The sequence below is a fragment of the Pithys albifrons genome, chromosome 28, assembly GCF_047495875.1.
Source record: "Pithys albifrons albifrons isolate INPA30051 chromosome 28, PitAlb_v1, whole genome shotgun sequence".
In the NCBI taxonomy this organism is placed as follows: domain Eukaryota; kingdom Metazoa; phylum Chordata; class Aves; order Passeriformes; family Thamnophilidae; genus Pithys; species Pithys albifrons.
The window spans coordinates 4,511,991-4,529,357 of NC_092485.1; the positions used below are offsets into that span (position 1 = coordinate 4,511,991).

The following is a 17,367-nucleotide window of genomic DNA, read 5'->3' on the forward strand; positions in this document are numbered from 1 at the left end:
CTCATCTTTGGGGGCTTGGGACAGAAACCCGAGCCCAGGCCCCAGTGATGTCCCCACGGTGTCCCTGGGACACACCTGCTCCTTGGGACACGTCCAGGAGAGGCTGCAATGGTGGTGCTGCTGGTCCCATTTCTTCTGGTCCTTCCCAGAGCATCCCCTTCCCTCGACACTGACCCTTCACAAGCACCTGAGCCCTCCCCTCACTCACCAACACGTTTCCTTGTTAAAAACAACCATAACGAGGTTTTTGAGGGAAGGTCAGACCTACCTGCAGTTTGATGCCATCAGAAGGTTTAAAGGATAAATCACAGTGTCCTCTACTTGCTGGACACTGAGGACCAAAGGAAAACCAGACATCATTTGTTATCTGTGTCACCCCATTGCCTTTCTGACTCTTATTTCATGTTTAAAAGCAAAAACCAACCAACATGCCACTGAGTCCAGGCTGCTGGAGAGTATTCCCATTTAAGCTGCTGTGATTTGGGCTACCAAACTAAGGAGTAAAAGCATCCTGAATTCCCAGCTCCTGAACCCCTTACAGGAGATGTGGGACAGGGAGCACAGGGATGCTCCATCCCCACAGGATCCCACCCCAAGGGCAGTGGGCACAGCTGTCCACAGCTAACTCAGCACAGCAGGTCTCACTTAAACATCAAATCTCACCCTAAGTAAGTAATTCCTTGATCTCTAAACAAAGGGAATCCAAAATGACACAGCCCTGCCACGTTTCCCCTCCGTGCTCTGAAAAACTGAGACTGGACAAAGCTGTGGTAATAATGATCCACCCCATAATCTCAATCTTAAATCCTCTTTCCTGAGACAGTTGGGGGTCCATCCTCTCCAGGAAAATGATGAAGATTAAGCACTTTTAAATCAGGTCATTGCAAGGGAAGTGTTTGCCCTGTGGATTCCTGCTGCTGGTGGCAAGTGTGTGCAAGCCCAGGATGGGGGCACAGTGGAGTCAGAATGCCAGGCTGGTTTGGGTTGGAAGGGACCTTAAAGCCCATCTCATTCCACCCTCTGCCATGGGCAGGGACACCTTCCACCAGCCCAGGGTGCTCCAAGCCCTGTCCAACCTGGCCTTGGACACTCCCAGGGATGGGGCAGCCACAGCTTCTCTGGGCACCTGTGCCAGGGCCTGCCCACCCTCCCAGGGAGCAATTTCTTCCCAATATCCAGTCTAAACCTACTTTCCCTTCAGCTTAAGGTCATTCCCCCTTGTCCCATCACTGCCTGTCCTGGTGAGCCTCCTGTTCTTTGGATCCCCCTTATCCCTGGGCTACAACGATGCTCCTTCCCTGCTGTAATCCAGTGTCCCAGTGCCCACAGATGCCACTGTCCATTCCTGAATCCTGCAGCTTCTTTCTCACCTGTTTACTAAGAGCATTCCTGAGGATTCCCAAAGCCCCCACAAGTGGTGCTGACCCTCTCTCCCACTGAAACCCAGGCACTGCAGACACCACACACCAGCACCCTCAGGTCAGTGTTTCCACCATACCCAAAACATTTATTTCTCCAAAACTATTGCTAATGACAATGGATACATTTTGTTGCCCCAGCAGGGATTGAACATTTCCAACACATTGACTCCTAATACTGTACAATACTGTACCAAAAGGGGGAAAAAAAAAAGGCTGTACCTCCATATTGTACAGAGTTCTATATACAAAGTACAATTTTACACAGTTTAATATATACACCGTATATATATTGGTGTAGAAGACATGAAACAATGGAAACTGTTTTAGCAAGAACATTCCATCCCACCATTAAACAACTGCTGTCCATAACCCCCAACCCAACGCAGCGTTAGAGCCACCACAGGACTGAGGTGCAGACACAAAACACCATTTCTGGACTTTGCAACCAGATTTTCCCACGTTACAGCAGAACCACATCACTGCCATCCTTGAACATCAGAGGTGGTTTGCAGAGATTGCCCCGTTTTGGCTACATAGAGCTGGTCTTTTGAAGAACCTGCTGCTCACAAGTATTGCTCCAGCAGTTTGGCACTCACGAGTCCATCCCTTGGACTTGGGTTATTCACCTGGAGAAAAGGCTGGTGAAGTTCCACTTCAGGAGTAAGGTCACTACAGTGCCTTGAAAAGGACGGGTCCATCTCTCATTTCCGTTGCAAACTGCTAAATATTTACCCTGTATGAAGCTTGGTAGGTCAAGTATTAGCACAGCAGGAGCTGCCCTCCCTCTCCACCTTTGCCTCTTTTTGGCCCATCGTTGCAAAACACTTTTGTCCCACACTACTTTATAGGAAGCACAAAATAGAACAGGAAAAAAACCCCCACATTTTCCAGGCCTTGAATTGCTCTTTTGGCATCTCCAAAGCCACCAACAGAGATGGTTTGCTCCTAGAACTGAGCCTGGAAAAGAATTCCCGTGCCCTGGGGTGGCGGCGGCAGAGCCTGGCACGGCTTGTGCGTGGCACAGCTGGGCCATCCCGGCCCCACGGGCACAAGGCAGAGGGTCAAGTATCTTTATTTTTGTTTTTTTTTCAAGTACCAGGTTGTCACACAGACACAGAGACACGCAGAAAGTTGATGTGGAAAGAGCTCAGAGCCCGGGGTTCAGTCCATGAAGTGCTTGGTGTTTTTCCAGGGCTGGCACTGGGAGCATCCCTGTGGGAATGATGTGTCCCAGGAGAACAGCCCTTCCTTCCAGCAAGGCCTCTTGGGCTACAAGTCCACCAAAGGAACAGCTTTATGTCTCCAACTGCATTTGTGGGGCTTTAGCCAAGGCCAGATAAACCCACAAAAGGGCTTGTTATTTTTGTTAAAGCTAAAAATCTTCAACTAAATCAATCCCCAGCTTGTTGAACCCTTTTCTGTGTCCTAGACAGGCTCTGAAGTGATGGAAATGCCCCAATGCTCATGTTCCTCTTTGTTTTTAGAACAGTCTTCCCACCTTGTGGTTCACAGATCAGCAAGTAAATGTATTTATGCTTTGGAGCACATCCCTGCACAGTCAGTGCCTGGTCTGCCAAGCACAGGTACCCCTCACCTGCCCTCCAAAGCAGTGCCCAAGGGACATGGGCACATCCTTCAGCTCCCACCTGTGCTCATGGATGTGCAGGAAAGGGGCCAGAGCTCAACCTCTCACCGAGTCCAACTGTCCCAACAGGGATTTTGGGGGGATTTTTCCATCCTTACTGTTGCCTTTCTGACAAACTACACCCCACTGAGACCATCATCTCCTGTAAGTGTTCCCTCAACAGGGGTTCCATCAGCAGTGGAGCGTTCCAGTCCACCTGGTCCACACACCTGGAAAGGCTCTGAAGTGCTATAACTACAGACATCGATTTCTGCACAAGAACATCTCTCAAAAGCTCAATAAATCTCCCAATCTATACAATGCTCAACTGAATTTGAGGTTTTGACACACAGAAGAAGAGAAATAAGGCAGCAAACTCCATCTGCAACGAGCTGCTCTCGTCCCAATATTGCTGGAGCTCTTCCAAGTGCGCTGGGTCGCCCCATTCCAAGTGCAAGGTGGGGAACTACAACAGATGGAATTCTTGCCAAACTGTTTGGATTCAGTAAATAAATTTATGAGAACTCGGTTATCTTAACCTACTTTTGTGCAAGAACAATCTTGCCTTTAAAAAAAAATAATTAAAAAAAAAGAAAATCAACAAAAACTCCCAAAACCCAACACATGAGGTATTCAGCACAGGAAACCCAAAGACTCCTTTCAAACAGGTATCAAAATACAGACATATACAACAAGTTTTTTCTGCTGTCACAGTGCACTCTAATTATTTACTCATTTTCATTGCAGTAAAATATCCAGAACAGATAAAGGGAGAGAGTTTGATGGTGTCCCACTGCTCTGACATGAAGACAAATTTACAATTTGTCAACTGCAAGCCTTTGGATGCCCTCGAGAGGCAGAAATTTAGCACTGCTTAAAGCACACTGCTCTATTCCCAACTAGGGAAACAAGCCAGAAAAAGTCTGAGCTTCAGAAACTACTCAGATCAATCACCTAAAACTGTGTTTTATTTCAAAAGTTCTTGCTCTGGATTATTTCAATCCAACACCTGATGAACAAGCCCCTGCTGTTCATCCAAAGCACCACCCAACAGACAGACGTTATTCCAGTTATCAAACACTTCTTGTCTTTATATCTGACACAAACATTACAGAAAAGTCACGAGAGGAGAATTTCCATGGAAGAGCTGATATTTCTTCGGAATATGAAGATATGAAGGTCATTGGTACCTCCCCAAGCAAACCACTGTGTTGTCCTTGTCCACCCTACCCTGGTCTCTCCTCCCACAGGGAGCGGCGCCGACTTTTCCAGTTCCTCCTTCCCACCTTTCCCGCAGCGACTGGTCACCAAACACTTGTGGCAAATGCTCTCCTGGCCTTGAGTGTTCACAGAGTGAAGCAGACAAGCTGAAAGCCTCCTTTTTTATTTGTGAATTTGCTGTTTTACTCCCCCATGTGTGTGTGTCTCCTGCTGGCTGGAGCACGAGGAGGAGGAAGGGCGACCTTCAGCCTTGCCATATTGCTGGAAATGGAAGTGTCAATCACAGTGCACACCAGAATTCCAGTTTTGTTGCTCCATATACAGGTTATCCTGCCAAGCACATTCCCCTTGGCAGCAGGATTGTCCCAGAGCTGTGGATGCCAGAGAAGCACAGTAATTCAGATACAGACAGTTGCTGTTACAGTAACCTGAAGTCTTTTATTTTTTTATTTTGTTTCAATGTCCTAATTTAATCCTTCAGACCTTGAAGATAGAAAAGAGCATCTCCTCCAATGTGCTGTGCGTGGCTGGACACTTATTCTTAGAAACATGAATGCTAGGCATAAAAATAGAAAGAAAATAAGGCATTACAAATGAGTCAAAGTCAATTTACAGAGATCCTGCTCTTGACAAAGATTAACTTTGGTCATTCATGACCAAAAAAAAAAAAAGAAAACCAAAAAGATTCCTACTTAAAAGGAAATGCCAGAAAGTTCTGCCTGAGCAAAAAATTACAAGTTTAATAACTGTATTTTTCCCCAAAAGAACAAGTGATTCCTTGGTGGTAGAAGTCCATCAGAACCTGAGAGCAAAGGTCGGTGGTCGTGGCGTTGGGATCTTCTGAGGTCCAGTGACAGTCACACACGTACCATGGGGCTTCCCGAGGGGAAGCTGAGGAGAAATGGGATAACAAGGAGTGTTCTCATTGAAATCTTCCCAGTGTTCCACAATTTTCTTAATTTGGGGCACAGAGGAAGTTGGTGTTTTGAAAAGCCATCATTAATATGGATTCGTTGCTTCTGTAGATGGGGGGAATGAGTGGGGGGACAGAGAGGGACACAGGAAAAGCCTGTTCCATTTATCCAACATCCTAAATTAATCAGAAAAAGACATTTCAGCAACACTTCTTAGAAATGCAAGTTTTGCTTCTTCTTTTTCAATCACTAAGTGCCAGTTGAACTGAAATTGCAGTCATGAGGAATCCAAAACTGAAAAGAATCTCAGCTAAATGGGTGAGAAAAATGACTTATCTTGTCTTTGCCTGAATTCAAACTCCGGATGTGCAGCTTGTTTTACATCCCAGGAAAGTTTAAGAACAAGGAGAACCAGGCCCAGCCAGTCTCCCCTCCTGCAGGACTGTCAATCTTCAGTGCTGCAAGTGGCACGTGCCTTTTTTTCCTTTAATGATTATTATTTAATTAAATAAATGTGAGCATTGTGGAGGATTCCCAGAGGAGAACAAAGGACTCTGTGCAGCCTCTGGGTGGCTGGAGGGTTTGTTGCCTACAGATAAATACAAACACCAGAATCCATTCCTGTGCCTGAGTCCCACAGAGCAGCCATGCCAAGGAACACGTGGGGAAGCCACTCCATGTGCAGTCACTGCCCTGTCCCCTGTCCCCTGTCCCCAGCAGCGTTTCCTGCACTGCTCTATAAGAGCAGAGATCCCTAAATGAAGTCACAGCGGTCACAGCCACCGACCGAAGCGTTTGCAGCCAGAAAGAGGGAGAGGGAGGAACCTTGAGAACTTCTGAGTGAAGTTTTTACAGTGCTTGTCACGGGGGTTTGGTGAGGATCCATCCTGATGTGTGATCAGACCGAGGGTGTGTGCGCGTTAGGAGGGGACTCCCATCAGAGGATGCTCAAGTTTTCCAAATTGACTTGTTTTTACATTCAGTCTCCCGAGACCACACACCACAGGAGAGCCCACGGGCTGCAAATCCCACTGAAACAACAAAGCTGTTTTTAAATATGGGAGAGCAAAGGGGGAACCAGCTTGATTGTCCATAAGCAACAACTGGGCTCTTTCTTATGCTCCTACACCTCAGGAGCACATTTGTTTCTATTTGCACAGACACATATTACGTAGAACTCCACAAAATCTAAGAGTGTTCCAGAGTAAACTATTTTCCATGACAAGTGTCAACTAAAGCATGAGGCTGGATGGCCAAGGGCTTTGGCCCTGGGGGAAGGAAGGGGGAGCAAACAAACAAAACCAGAGGATGTGATGGAAGTCGAGACAGACCCTTAAACCACCGTGGCACCAGCAGGTGGTGGAATAGTAATAATAATAATGCACAAGAAACAGGCATGTCCAAGCTCCACATAACCAGTGGCACCAAAACATGCAATAGACTAAAATCTATCCTATTGTTTCCCTGTGATAAATGAAACACAGAATATATAAGTCACTACACCAGTATCCAAAACAGGATGCCATGAAGTGTTTCTTCCAGTGGCCGAACACTCAAATGAGGCATCAACCAGAAACCAAGATCCAACTCATCTCTCTGTGTGGGTTTTCCTGCTCAGCTTCACAGTGACCTGATCCTGAAGGTCCCCAAGCGTGGCAGGAACTGTTTTGCCTCACACACATCACAGATGTGGGGATGAGGTTGTTACCACTCAGTTCACTCCCAGGAAGAGCTCCCAGCAGTTCACAACTGCCCTTCGGGTCGAGAATCACATAAATAGGAATTTCAACGTCTTTTAACAGAGTCTCTCCATCCCAAGGAGCATCAGCTGGACCCCCGGAGCAGCGTGGAGTTCATCAGACAGTACAGGACTTGTCAGGGGGCTGCTGGGCCCCCGAGGAGGCCACGCCGGGGCTCGTGGCGCTGGTTTTGGGGAACACAGCGGGTTTGGGGCGCGTGGCCGGCGGCTTCACCTGCGCGGCCACCTTGAGCGCCTTGACGGGGCGGAAGGTGCAGGGGATGTCCCCGGCGGTGCTGGCGCTGCGCTGGAAGGGCGGCTCAGTGTCCTTGAGCAGCTGGGTGTGCAGGGGGCTCGAGGGCTCCGACGTGGGTGCCACCACCGGGGACGTTTTCAGCGGCTCCAGCGTGTCCAGCACAACGTCGGGCGTGTGTTTGACGCTGCTCTGCCGCTCCAGCTCCCGCAGCTCGTTCAGGGCCGAGTTCATCGTGGCCTCGATGTCCTGCACACACGGGAGAGGAGCCATGAGTAGAGCCCAGCCACAGAAACACTGAATATATACAAATATATATATAAATACTGTATAAAAATATGGACTATATAAATATAAAAATATAGGTATAAATATAGAAATACATATAAAATATATATTTAAAAATATAAATATAGATATAAATATGTAGATATGTAAATATCTATATAATATAGATATAAACTATGTATTATCATATATAAACAAACAACAAAAATACACACTATATAGTAAATATCTAATATAGACTATATAATAAATAATACACACTATATAGTAAATATCTAATATAGACTATATAATAAATAATACACACTATATAGTAAATATCTAATGTAGACTATATAATAAATAATACACACTATATAGTAAATATCTAATATAGACTATATAATAAATAATACACACTATATAGTAAATATCTAATATAGTCTATATAATAATACACACCATATAGTAAATATCTAATATAGACTATATAATAAATAATACACACTATATAGTAAATATCTAATATAGACTATATAATAATACACACCATATAGTAAATATCTAATATAGACTATATAATAAATAATTTATTATATAGAAACACATCTATAGCAATATATATCATCATATATAAAGAAAAAATAAATAAAATACACTCTATATAGTAAATATCTAATATAGACCATATAATAAATAATTATATATACACATCTATATCACTATATATCACTATATATCATCATATATAAACAAATAATAAATAAAAATACACACAATATAGTAAAAATCTAATATAGACTATATAATAAAAATTATTATAAATAAACACATCTATATCAAAATCTCAATATATCTCAATATATCTATATCAATATATCAACACATTTTCTATGTATCAGTAAATATAAATATATATTGATATAAATATATACTGATATAGATGGATAGAGGGATGGATAGTCAGACAGATAGACAGATAGACAGATAGATAGATAGATAGACAGACAGACAGACAGATAGATAGATAGATTTAGAAGACTTTGAGAACAACCTATTTGTTTTCAGCCTGTGAACACCAACACTCAAATCAACCTTGGGTCAAAATTTTAACATTTTAGGAAGCACAGAAGATATCAGAAACACATATAGAAATTCAGGTTGGAACTTCTTCTTCCCCTTATAAAATATTACAGTTATTAACAAATATAGAGATAAAAATGTGGGGGTTTTGTCTCAGCTGGAGCTCCTGGTGAACCCACTGGGGCACAGAACGCCCTGGGGAGCAGGAGAGCTCAGCCTTGCTGTGACTCACACTTTGGCTACAGCTTTTCAGCCTCCTCTAGAGGTTTTTCAGGGGGTGGGGAAGGTAAATCAGACAAGGAATGGTGGAAAAAAGCAGACAGTAATCTGACACCTCCCAGTCTATCCTGAGGCCAGGCAGATCTCAGTTATGAATTTGGGAAAATATGTAAGATGCACAATGGTTATGAGATGGTGTCTGAAAAGATACCACAGGGTGGAGAGAAACATTGATTTAACACAGTTTGCTTTTTTCTCCCTCCTCTTTTTTATTTATGTTCCTCTCCTCTTTCCTTTTCCTCCCCAGACTCTTCTCCAGTGAAACAATGGAGTGAATGTTCTGGCAGGGAGAGGAGACAGAACAACTTCACTGAGAGCTTAATTGAAAAAACAAAGAGTCTGATTTATATCAACCAAAGCCTTGGAAGGACAGGGAAATATGAAGACAACAGGAGCTGTATATTATAATTCCACTGTAACAAATGGGCTAAAGATACTCATAACAGCAAAATACATCCTTCCATCAGAATACCCATCAGCTTTTAATTTGGATTTATTTATTATCTGGACTTGCTGTTTTGTCTGTAAAAATCATGTTTAATTTTCACATATTTTCCCTTAGAAATGTACAGAGCCCTGAACCAGGCAGTCAGGTCTGGCTTTGTAATCTGAGCCTGGAGCATTCCTTGGCTTTAGACAGATCCATCCATCCCATCCTGCAAACAGTTGGTACAGGCAACATGCAAGTGCAGGCACATCCACCAGGGAAGATCCTTCATGGAAGAGGCAAAGCTGCAACATTCACATCTTTTGTAGCCTGCCCTCCTTTCCAGGCACTTGTCTAAATAAATAGCTCATGCTCAGCAGGGTATGTTCAGAGTTGGTTTCTGATCACACACCAAAGCCTGTGAGCACATAAAGATGCCACTGGAGCACTGCTCAAGTCAGCAGCCTGCTTTTATTTTGGCTGTGCTGCTCCATGTGCTTCCAATGTCTCACCACAGGCAAGTCTGCACAACTGACAGCAGAATGTTAAGTCGACACTAAATAACTTCACTTTTCTCGTGGTCTTGAAGTTGGGATTGTTTAATTCCTTGCTGACAGCTCTGCAAATCTGTGTCACTCTCTGAAATGGACGTTTTTATTGTTGAAATTAAATTCTGAATAAAGAACAGGGCAAAGTTTTTCTGGAGGAAGGACCTGACTGTTTATATTCCCTCATGAAAGCAGCCTCAGTGCTTTACACAAAACAAGGATGAAAGAGGAGACTCAAGCTGTGTTGTAAGTTAATATTGCATTGAGAGAATCACAGAGGAGTTTGGGTTGGACGGGCCCTCTGGACATCACCCAGCCCAACCCTCCTGCCCAGGCAGGGCCACCTGGAGCAGGTGACACAGAACGTGCCCAGCTGGGTTTGGAATGTCTCCAGAGAGGGAGACTCCACACCCTCCCTGGGCAGCTGTTCCAGGTCTGCCACCTCAATGGAAGAAGTTCTTCTCCATGCTGAGGTGGAATTGTGTTCTAGTTTATGGCCATCACTCTTGTTCTGTCCCTGGGCAGCACTGAATGGAGTCTGGCACCATCCTGACACCCCTGGAGACATTTGTATGGGTTGATGAGATCCCCTCTCAGTGTTCTCTTCTCCAGACTAACCAGTCCAGCCCCTGCAGTGTCTCCTCCTCAGAGAGATGCTCCACTCTCCAGAATCTCAAGATTAAACCAGACTTCACATTACACCACCTCACTGACACATCCAGACCAAACCCTCCTGGCAGACCACTCCTCCTCACCTGTGCAATGACCTCGGGGTCCATGGGCCGGTGGTTGTTGAAGCTCTTGGACCTCCCTGCTGTGACAGTTTTCCGGATCTGGGGACTGTCCATCCTGTTCTTCAGCGACGAGTGGCGGCTGATGGAGTTGAGGCTGCCGTGGCCACTGATGGAGCATTTATCTGGAACATCCTTGGGAAGACTTTGGCTCAGAATGGGCTGAGATGAAGGTCTGGAACCGGCTATGGCCCCGGGGGAGGCTGGTTCTGCCAGGGCACTACCTAGTCCATGGCTGTCACTTTGCCGGAAGGCTCTTCTGATGCTGCCTGACTCTGGTTTCTTTCTTTGCCTTCAGTCACAAAAGCAAAACAAGTCAATACAAATAACCAGCTGTCATTTGAAGACATCCCCCCAGAACAACACAGAGGACAACGGGAAGAGACAGAAGGATCCCCAGATTACAAACACGCCCAGGATTTTAGGAGTGGTTGCCATACAGTAAAATGGGAAATCATCCCAGTTTAACACCTCTACCAACAAAGGCTGAGTTCTGGCAGCTGTGCACATTCAGAGCAAAACCAGCAAACTTGGATGGAACGTGATTGACTTGGTCAAGAGGAAAAGGATTTATATTTGAAGACAAAAAAAACCCTCTGTGCCTTCAACAGGTTTTGATGATGTGTTTTTATTACATTTGAAGAGCAGAGCTACAATTTTTGACTGGAGGACACAGTATAAGTCTACTAAGCTCCTGGCCCAAGGCATCAAGTTATTATTTTCAGAGATCAGCAAGCAAAGATCCCCAGTTTGGGGTTAATGATCATTTCCAATATTTGCTGGTGGTAAGAGATGGTTCTTTTTCGTGGCTTTGGCAGGACCACAAGGCACTTTCTGTGCAGGGCTACAGATAAACCAAAAGCTGATGTCAAATGGATGAACTGGTCCAAAGAATTTAGTTTCTACCCCAGCACCTTGAGGCCTGACAGCACGAGTCCATTCCAATCATAGGAAGGCCAATGCAGCAGAATACTTTATGCCATAGGTCTGAAGCTTGGCATCCATTATACAGGAAGGATCCATTTATATATAGCACCAGCCCCATCAATAACTGCAAGAAAGTGTTAACTCCAGTAGGATTTTGGCATCCAAATAATAATTCAGTGGGTGGCACAACTGTCATTGCGAAACCATCTGATTTAATTTTGCTCAAGTCTGTTCTCACATAGGTCAGAAGATTCATTCCTAAAGAAAAAACAACAAAATGAGTCTTATGCTACTGTTGCTAAATATCAGGTTCCCTAGGAAAGGGAAAAAAACTGGAGTGGACATTACCCAGGCTTCTTAAAAACACTACACACAACACTACCAAAGCCAGCAGATGGTGAAGCTCCAGATAGGTCTGTTATGACAGAAATCTCTCCAGAACTGGCAGAATGGCCACTTCAGTGGCTCAGACAATAAATATCATAAAAGAAAGCCCAGATCCCAAGCTGAGGCAGATTAACATGGCATCAAAGGTATCAGAGGAGCTCTGCTGAATCCCATAACTAAGGACCAGGCTCTCTAGGCCATAAGCAGGTCCAAACCTTTTAAAAGGATGCATTTGTGTTAATGCCTTTATAGACTACATTCTGTTAAATTAACTGAAGGTTAAGAATATCCCCTCCCATAAAACTGTAATTATCACATAATACTTTCACTGCACAATAGAGATGGGGGGTGTTTAATGCTAAGGAAGTATCAGAAAGATGAGTCTGCTCTAGAAAAATGAAATTTAGTCTGTTACTAGCTTAATTTTCCAGCTTTTTACTATGCTGAGTGTTGGCTAAAGCAACAATTTCTGGTAGGGAAGGTAAGGTTAGAGCAACAGGGGGTTGTGCTGTTTCACTGCAAGCATATGGTTAGTAACCTGAGGTGAGAAGTGCTGGAGAAACAATGGAGTGCTGCAGGCAATGCCAGATGGTGGGACTTCAGGAATGGCCTTCATCCCAAAATGGGACACTAGTTTATCAAGGAATTGTCCCCCACCCCATCAAACAAAACATGTTAAATGTGGACAAGACATAACAGATCACCAAACAGAACAACGAATGGGGACACGTGACACGAGAGCTCATTCCACCATTCCCCTCCCTTTCTCTGCTTAGCTTATAAAATAGGGCATATTTGGGAAAACAGGAACAGATGGCACCTTGGGGAAGGAAGAGAAGCCAGTGGGGTTTGAAATGAGCACTGGCCACACTGGTGGCAGAGAGAGGGCAGCAAAATGGGCAGCAAAATGTGAGTGAGTTAGAAGAGGGGGAAGCAGAGAAAAGTGGTGGCAGTGCTTGTTAAGGAATCTTTGTCAGGGGAAGGAAATATTTTCCTGGACTCATCACCAAGCTCTCCAGAGTTTAGGAAAATAATGCAAAGCTGTTCTTACTTGTTGATGTTGGCAAGGTAAATGTCTGCGACGTGCCCCCCGCTCGGGCAGCTGGCACCAGCTCTGGCTGTCACCTTCTCTTCTGGGGGCTCAGAATTGGTTTCTATTTCAGACTTGGGACTGGATCTTTCCGAGATGCCATCCTCACTGGGAAGGAGGAGGGAAGCACATCACAACTGGGTTCCAAATACAGCACTGGGTGTGCAAACACACACACAGGAGAGCAGCACAGTGCTGGTGTCTTTGTCATAATAATCATTAGGTATCTTTCAAACCATAGAATGGTTTGTTGGAGGGAATCTTAAAGATTATTCAGTGCTACTCCCAGGGACACCTTCCACTAGCTCAGGTTGCTCCAAGCCCTGTCCAAACTGGCCTTGGACACTTCCAGGGATGGGGCAGGCACAGCTTCTCTGGGCATCCTGTGCCAGGGCCTCTCACCATCACAGGGAAGAATTTTCTCCTCATATCTAACCTAAACCTGCCCTCCTGCAGCTCAAGGCCATATCCTTTTGTGAGAAGTCCCCCTTGAGAGCCTGATTTGTGTGAGCATCTTCACCAGGCACCAGAACCACTCTGACATCCCATCTCCACACACGTGGCCACCAACCCCTCCCAGCGCTCTGCTCCTTCCCCTCCCCGCAGGGAAGGCTGAGGGATGAGCCCCCTCCCTGCCCACCTGGTGCCACCATCCTGCCCCAAACCCAAGGGGTGGCTTTGGTGAGCCCAGGGTGTGACCTACGTGTCCTGCACGACAATGTACTGGTGTGGGATGAGCCCGTCGACGCCGTTGTGCCTCCCCTCCCACCAGTCGTCGGACGCTCGCTGGTACAGCAGCAGGGAGGCTCCTTTCTTGAAGGACAACTCTCTGGCAGTCCTGCCAAGGTAGTCAAACTTGGCTATGGCCTCGATGGGCTCACACTCTAGGAGATAGAAGGGAATAAACAAGTCACTAAGCACTTGGGCTTATTAAGTGCACAACAGTTTAAATGCATAAAACACAGATAAAGTGTTGCTTCTTAAGGCAGAGTATTGGTTAAAACTTGGTTGTAATAATGCCAAGGTCATGGGTTCAATCCCCTCTGTGGGCCATTGACTGAAGAGTTGGACTCCATGATCCTTATGGGTCCCTTCCAACTCAGAATAGTCTGTGAGTCTGTGATTTTGAGGCAGCAAAATTCAAGGGGGAACCCCCATAACTTGTGGGTGTTGCACTTTCAGCATTACCAAATCTCTACATGTTTTCCAAATCCACTCACAGCCCAAGAGGATGTAAATGGTAATGGCAAAAATAAGTGTTTCATTAAAATAAAAAGCATCTCCAAGCTGGGGAGCAACCAGGAGTGTTCCAGACAACAATCTGCCTATGGCCCATTTCCTTCAAGGCAGCTAAGCTGAACCTCCCAGGCAGGCAGGCAGGAGCTGTTATTGGCATTTGGGGAGAGGAAACATCCTCTCATTCCAAGCTGCTTCAGAAATAAAGCATCTATTCAGAAGGAAATTTCGGCTGCCTGTGAGGTTCACCTGACCCAGGAGAGGGGATTCTGGCACTGTGGGAGGCTGTGCTGTCCATCCAGCTGTCCTGGGAGCTCAGCAAGACATCCAGTGCCTGCACTGTGCAGTGATGGGGAGTGAGCTGCTTCCCAGCTCCACCCAGCTGGGATGCTCCGTGCCCTCCTGGAGCTGCACAACGTGCTCCAAACCTGCCTGCAAAGCAGCTCCAGCCATGTCCTGTCTGCAACCAGCCACTAATCCGGGGCCCTGCAGGATTCTGGTATTATACACAGGCACAATAAGGGCATTTAGACACTCAGGAAAATCACTGTGAAATTCTCGTGGATTATTTTTAAGACTTTGAAAAATCTGCCACTGGTTGAGCCTAAATATATATTAAGCCAACTCCCAATTCTAGGCAGGAATCAGGGGAATGGGGATGAGTTCAACCACACAGCCCCAGTGGACTTCCCTAATTACTTTAAAGGAGCTTTAACACAGCCAAGCAGTGCATGGAAATTGAGTTCTTTCCTGGAGGAGATTGGAGCTTCTTCTTCCTGGACAAGGAAAGACCTTCTACTCCATACAGAGATCTCCTCTGCATCACAGGAAGCTTCCAAAGTGCAAGAGCCAGCCAAAAAGGACTGGAAGGCCAAATACGAGCCACAGCTTTTACAGTTATTCCTTGGGAGAGAACTGGGACTCCAAAACTGCCCCCAGGCAGGCAAGGCTTGATAAAATAAATGGTGTAAATCCATCTGAGCAAGCTGAAGGCTCATCAGCCAAGCTGAGGGAGCAGAGCACAAGCATCTCATCCCATAAAAACCCACCAGCATCTGAGTCATCCAGATGCCACTGGTCACTGTCCAGATGTCACTGGTCACTCCCCCCATGTCACTGGTCACTACCCCCATGTCACTGGTCACTCCCCCACATGTCACTGGTCACTCCCCCCATGTCACTGGTCACTCCCCCACATGTCAGTGGTCACTCCCCCACATGTCACTGGTCACTACCCCTATGTCACTGGTCACTCCCCCACATGTCACTGGTCACTACCCCACATGTCACTGGTCACTCCCCCACATGTCACTGGTCACTACCCCTATGTCACTGGTCACTCCCCCACATGTCACTGGTCACTCCCCCCATGTCACTGGTCACTACCCCTATGTCACTGGTCACTCCCCACATGTCACTGGTCACTCCCCACATGTCACTGGTCACTCCCCCCATGTCACTGGTCACTCCCCCCATGTCACTGGTCACTCCCCCACATGTCACTGGTCACTCCCTCCATGTCACTGGTCACTCCCCCCATGTCACTGGTCACTCCCCACATGTCACTGGTCACTCCCCCTGAGTGTTGAGGGCAAACAGCACCAGGATCTGTCAGATCCTCCCCCCAACAACAATCCCACCATTTCTAAACCCAACAGCTCAGAATTCCCCCAACCCACCCATTCCAGGTAAGCCTGTGCTCAGCCTCCCCAATGCCAATTATCAGCCCTCAGCAACCAGCCAGGGATTTAGAAGGGTGGGAAAAGCCTGGTCATGGTGGCACCTTGTCCAGACTCCCCAAAGCACGTGGGGATCTGGCTTTGGCTCCTCCTTTCCCCTTGCTGGTTTTGCCCCTGGAGCCAGTTTCCTCCTAACACTCAGACCCCCCAACAATGCTGTTTTTTGGGGTCCCCCTCCATTCAGGAAAGGGATGGGAGTGTGGTTTGGTACATTCCATGTGCTTCATTAAGAAGTGTTTATTGTTCCAGATGAGTGCAGCACTCAGGTTTCTTATGTTTCCAATTTGCTTTTTAGGACTCTGGCTTTTCTCCAGAGAACTGATTTTAGACTTTAATTTCCAGTAGCTTTTTCCTACTACACTTTCAGAGAAGAAAGCTGTGTGAATAAAGAGGAATAAGGCTGAGCCAAACAATTCCCTCTGCCAGTCTGGGAGCCTGGGCAGGAAAGCAGCAGATTAAAACGTTTCCATTCATATTTATAATTTCACAAACATATAATCTGCTTGTCTTTCAGCATTTCTGACCTCTTATACCTGTCTCAAACCAGAGTGTCCTCTCCCCTGCACGATGAGGTTGATGAACAGTTTGGATGTTCTGCAAAACAAGACCTCTCCCCCCAGCCCAAAATTCCTTCCCTCAGTGAGGGGGGCTGAGATGCCACATTTGCTTTGGGCAGATCAGTGCCAGCCTCACAAAAGAGCTTAAAAAGCAAGTGCTTGGTCCCATCTAAACACTGAAGGAGGGATTAAAACCCAGGGACATCCATCCCAAAGTGCTGGTGCTGTCCCTGCCCTGCTGACAGGTATGACCAAGGTGAGCTCTGCACAGCTCCACCAGGACATGACACTCCTCACTTAACCAGACCTTGCAGCTCCTCAAAGAGACACAGCCCCAGCTCCCTCCTCTGCTTGGATGCCAAATGCTCCCTCCCAAATGCTTCCTATGGAATATTCCATGTGGGCTTCAGAACTCCATCCAAAACACCTCCCAGTTTTACCTTGCTCAGGGGCCCCACACAGCTGAGTTTCAGGGGCTGCAAAACAGTGTCCTTCTATCATCTCTAACTGCTCATTTCTCATCGTTGTAGCCCCTCAGTCACCAAAGAGACCTAAAAATCCTCTCCAGAAACAGCCCCAGTGCCCCCCCCCCAGCATGTGAGCCTGAGGCTTCACTCCCAGTGCTGATGCAGAGGTGGGATGAGTTGGCCTGTTCTTCATTACAGCTATTAAATTGCTCTTTCTTAGATACAAACTCCAAAAGGACACATTTTCATGCATTTTTCAGAGCTAACACTTGTCAGAACACTCTGTCCAAGACAGAGAGAGAAGTCATGTTTCATTCCCACAGGCTTTGTGCTTCCTCCCAGCCTTGCTGAGGAGTCTCTGTGCCAGTGCCTGACCTTGCTGAGGGAGAACTGATTTC

The 17,367-nt window shown here is 46.2% G+C and overlaps 1 protein-coding gene across 3 annotated transcripts in view; it reads right to left on the reverse strand.

Annotated features, from left to right (window-relative positions):
- Positions 1–1,480: 1,480 nt before the first annotated feature.
- SRGAP2 (SLIT-ROBO Rho GTPase activating protein 2) overlaps positions 1,481–17,367 on the reverse strand; it is a 113,411-nt gene continuing 97,524 nt past the window's right edge. For 2 of the 3 annotated variants that reach the window (XM_071578414.1, XM_071578413.1), the window contains exons 20-23: positions 13,674–13,854; positions 12,932–13,078; positions 10,531–10,858; positions 1,481–7,420 (exon numbers count right to left, since the gene is read on the reverse strand). In XM_071578414.1, the coding sequence (XP_071434515.1) occupies positions 7,037–7,420; positions 10,531–10,858; positions 12,932–13,078; positions 13,674–13,854 (1,040 nt within the window). In that variant the 3' untranslated portion in view covers positions 1,481–7,036. The other variant, XM_071578415.1, reaches the window with a different exon arrangement.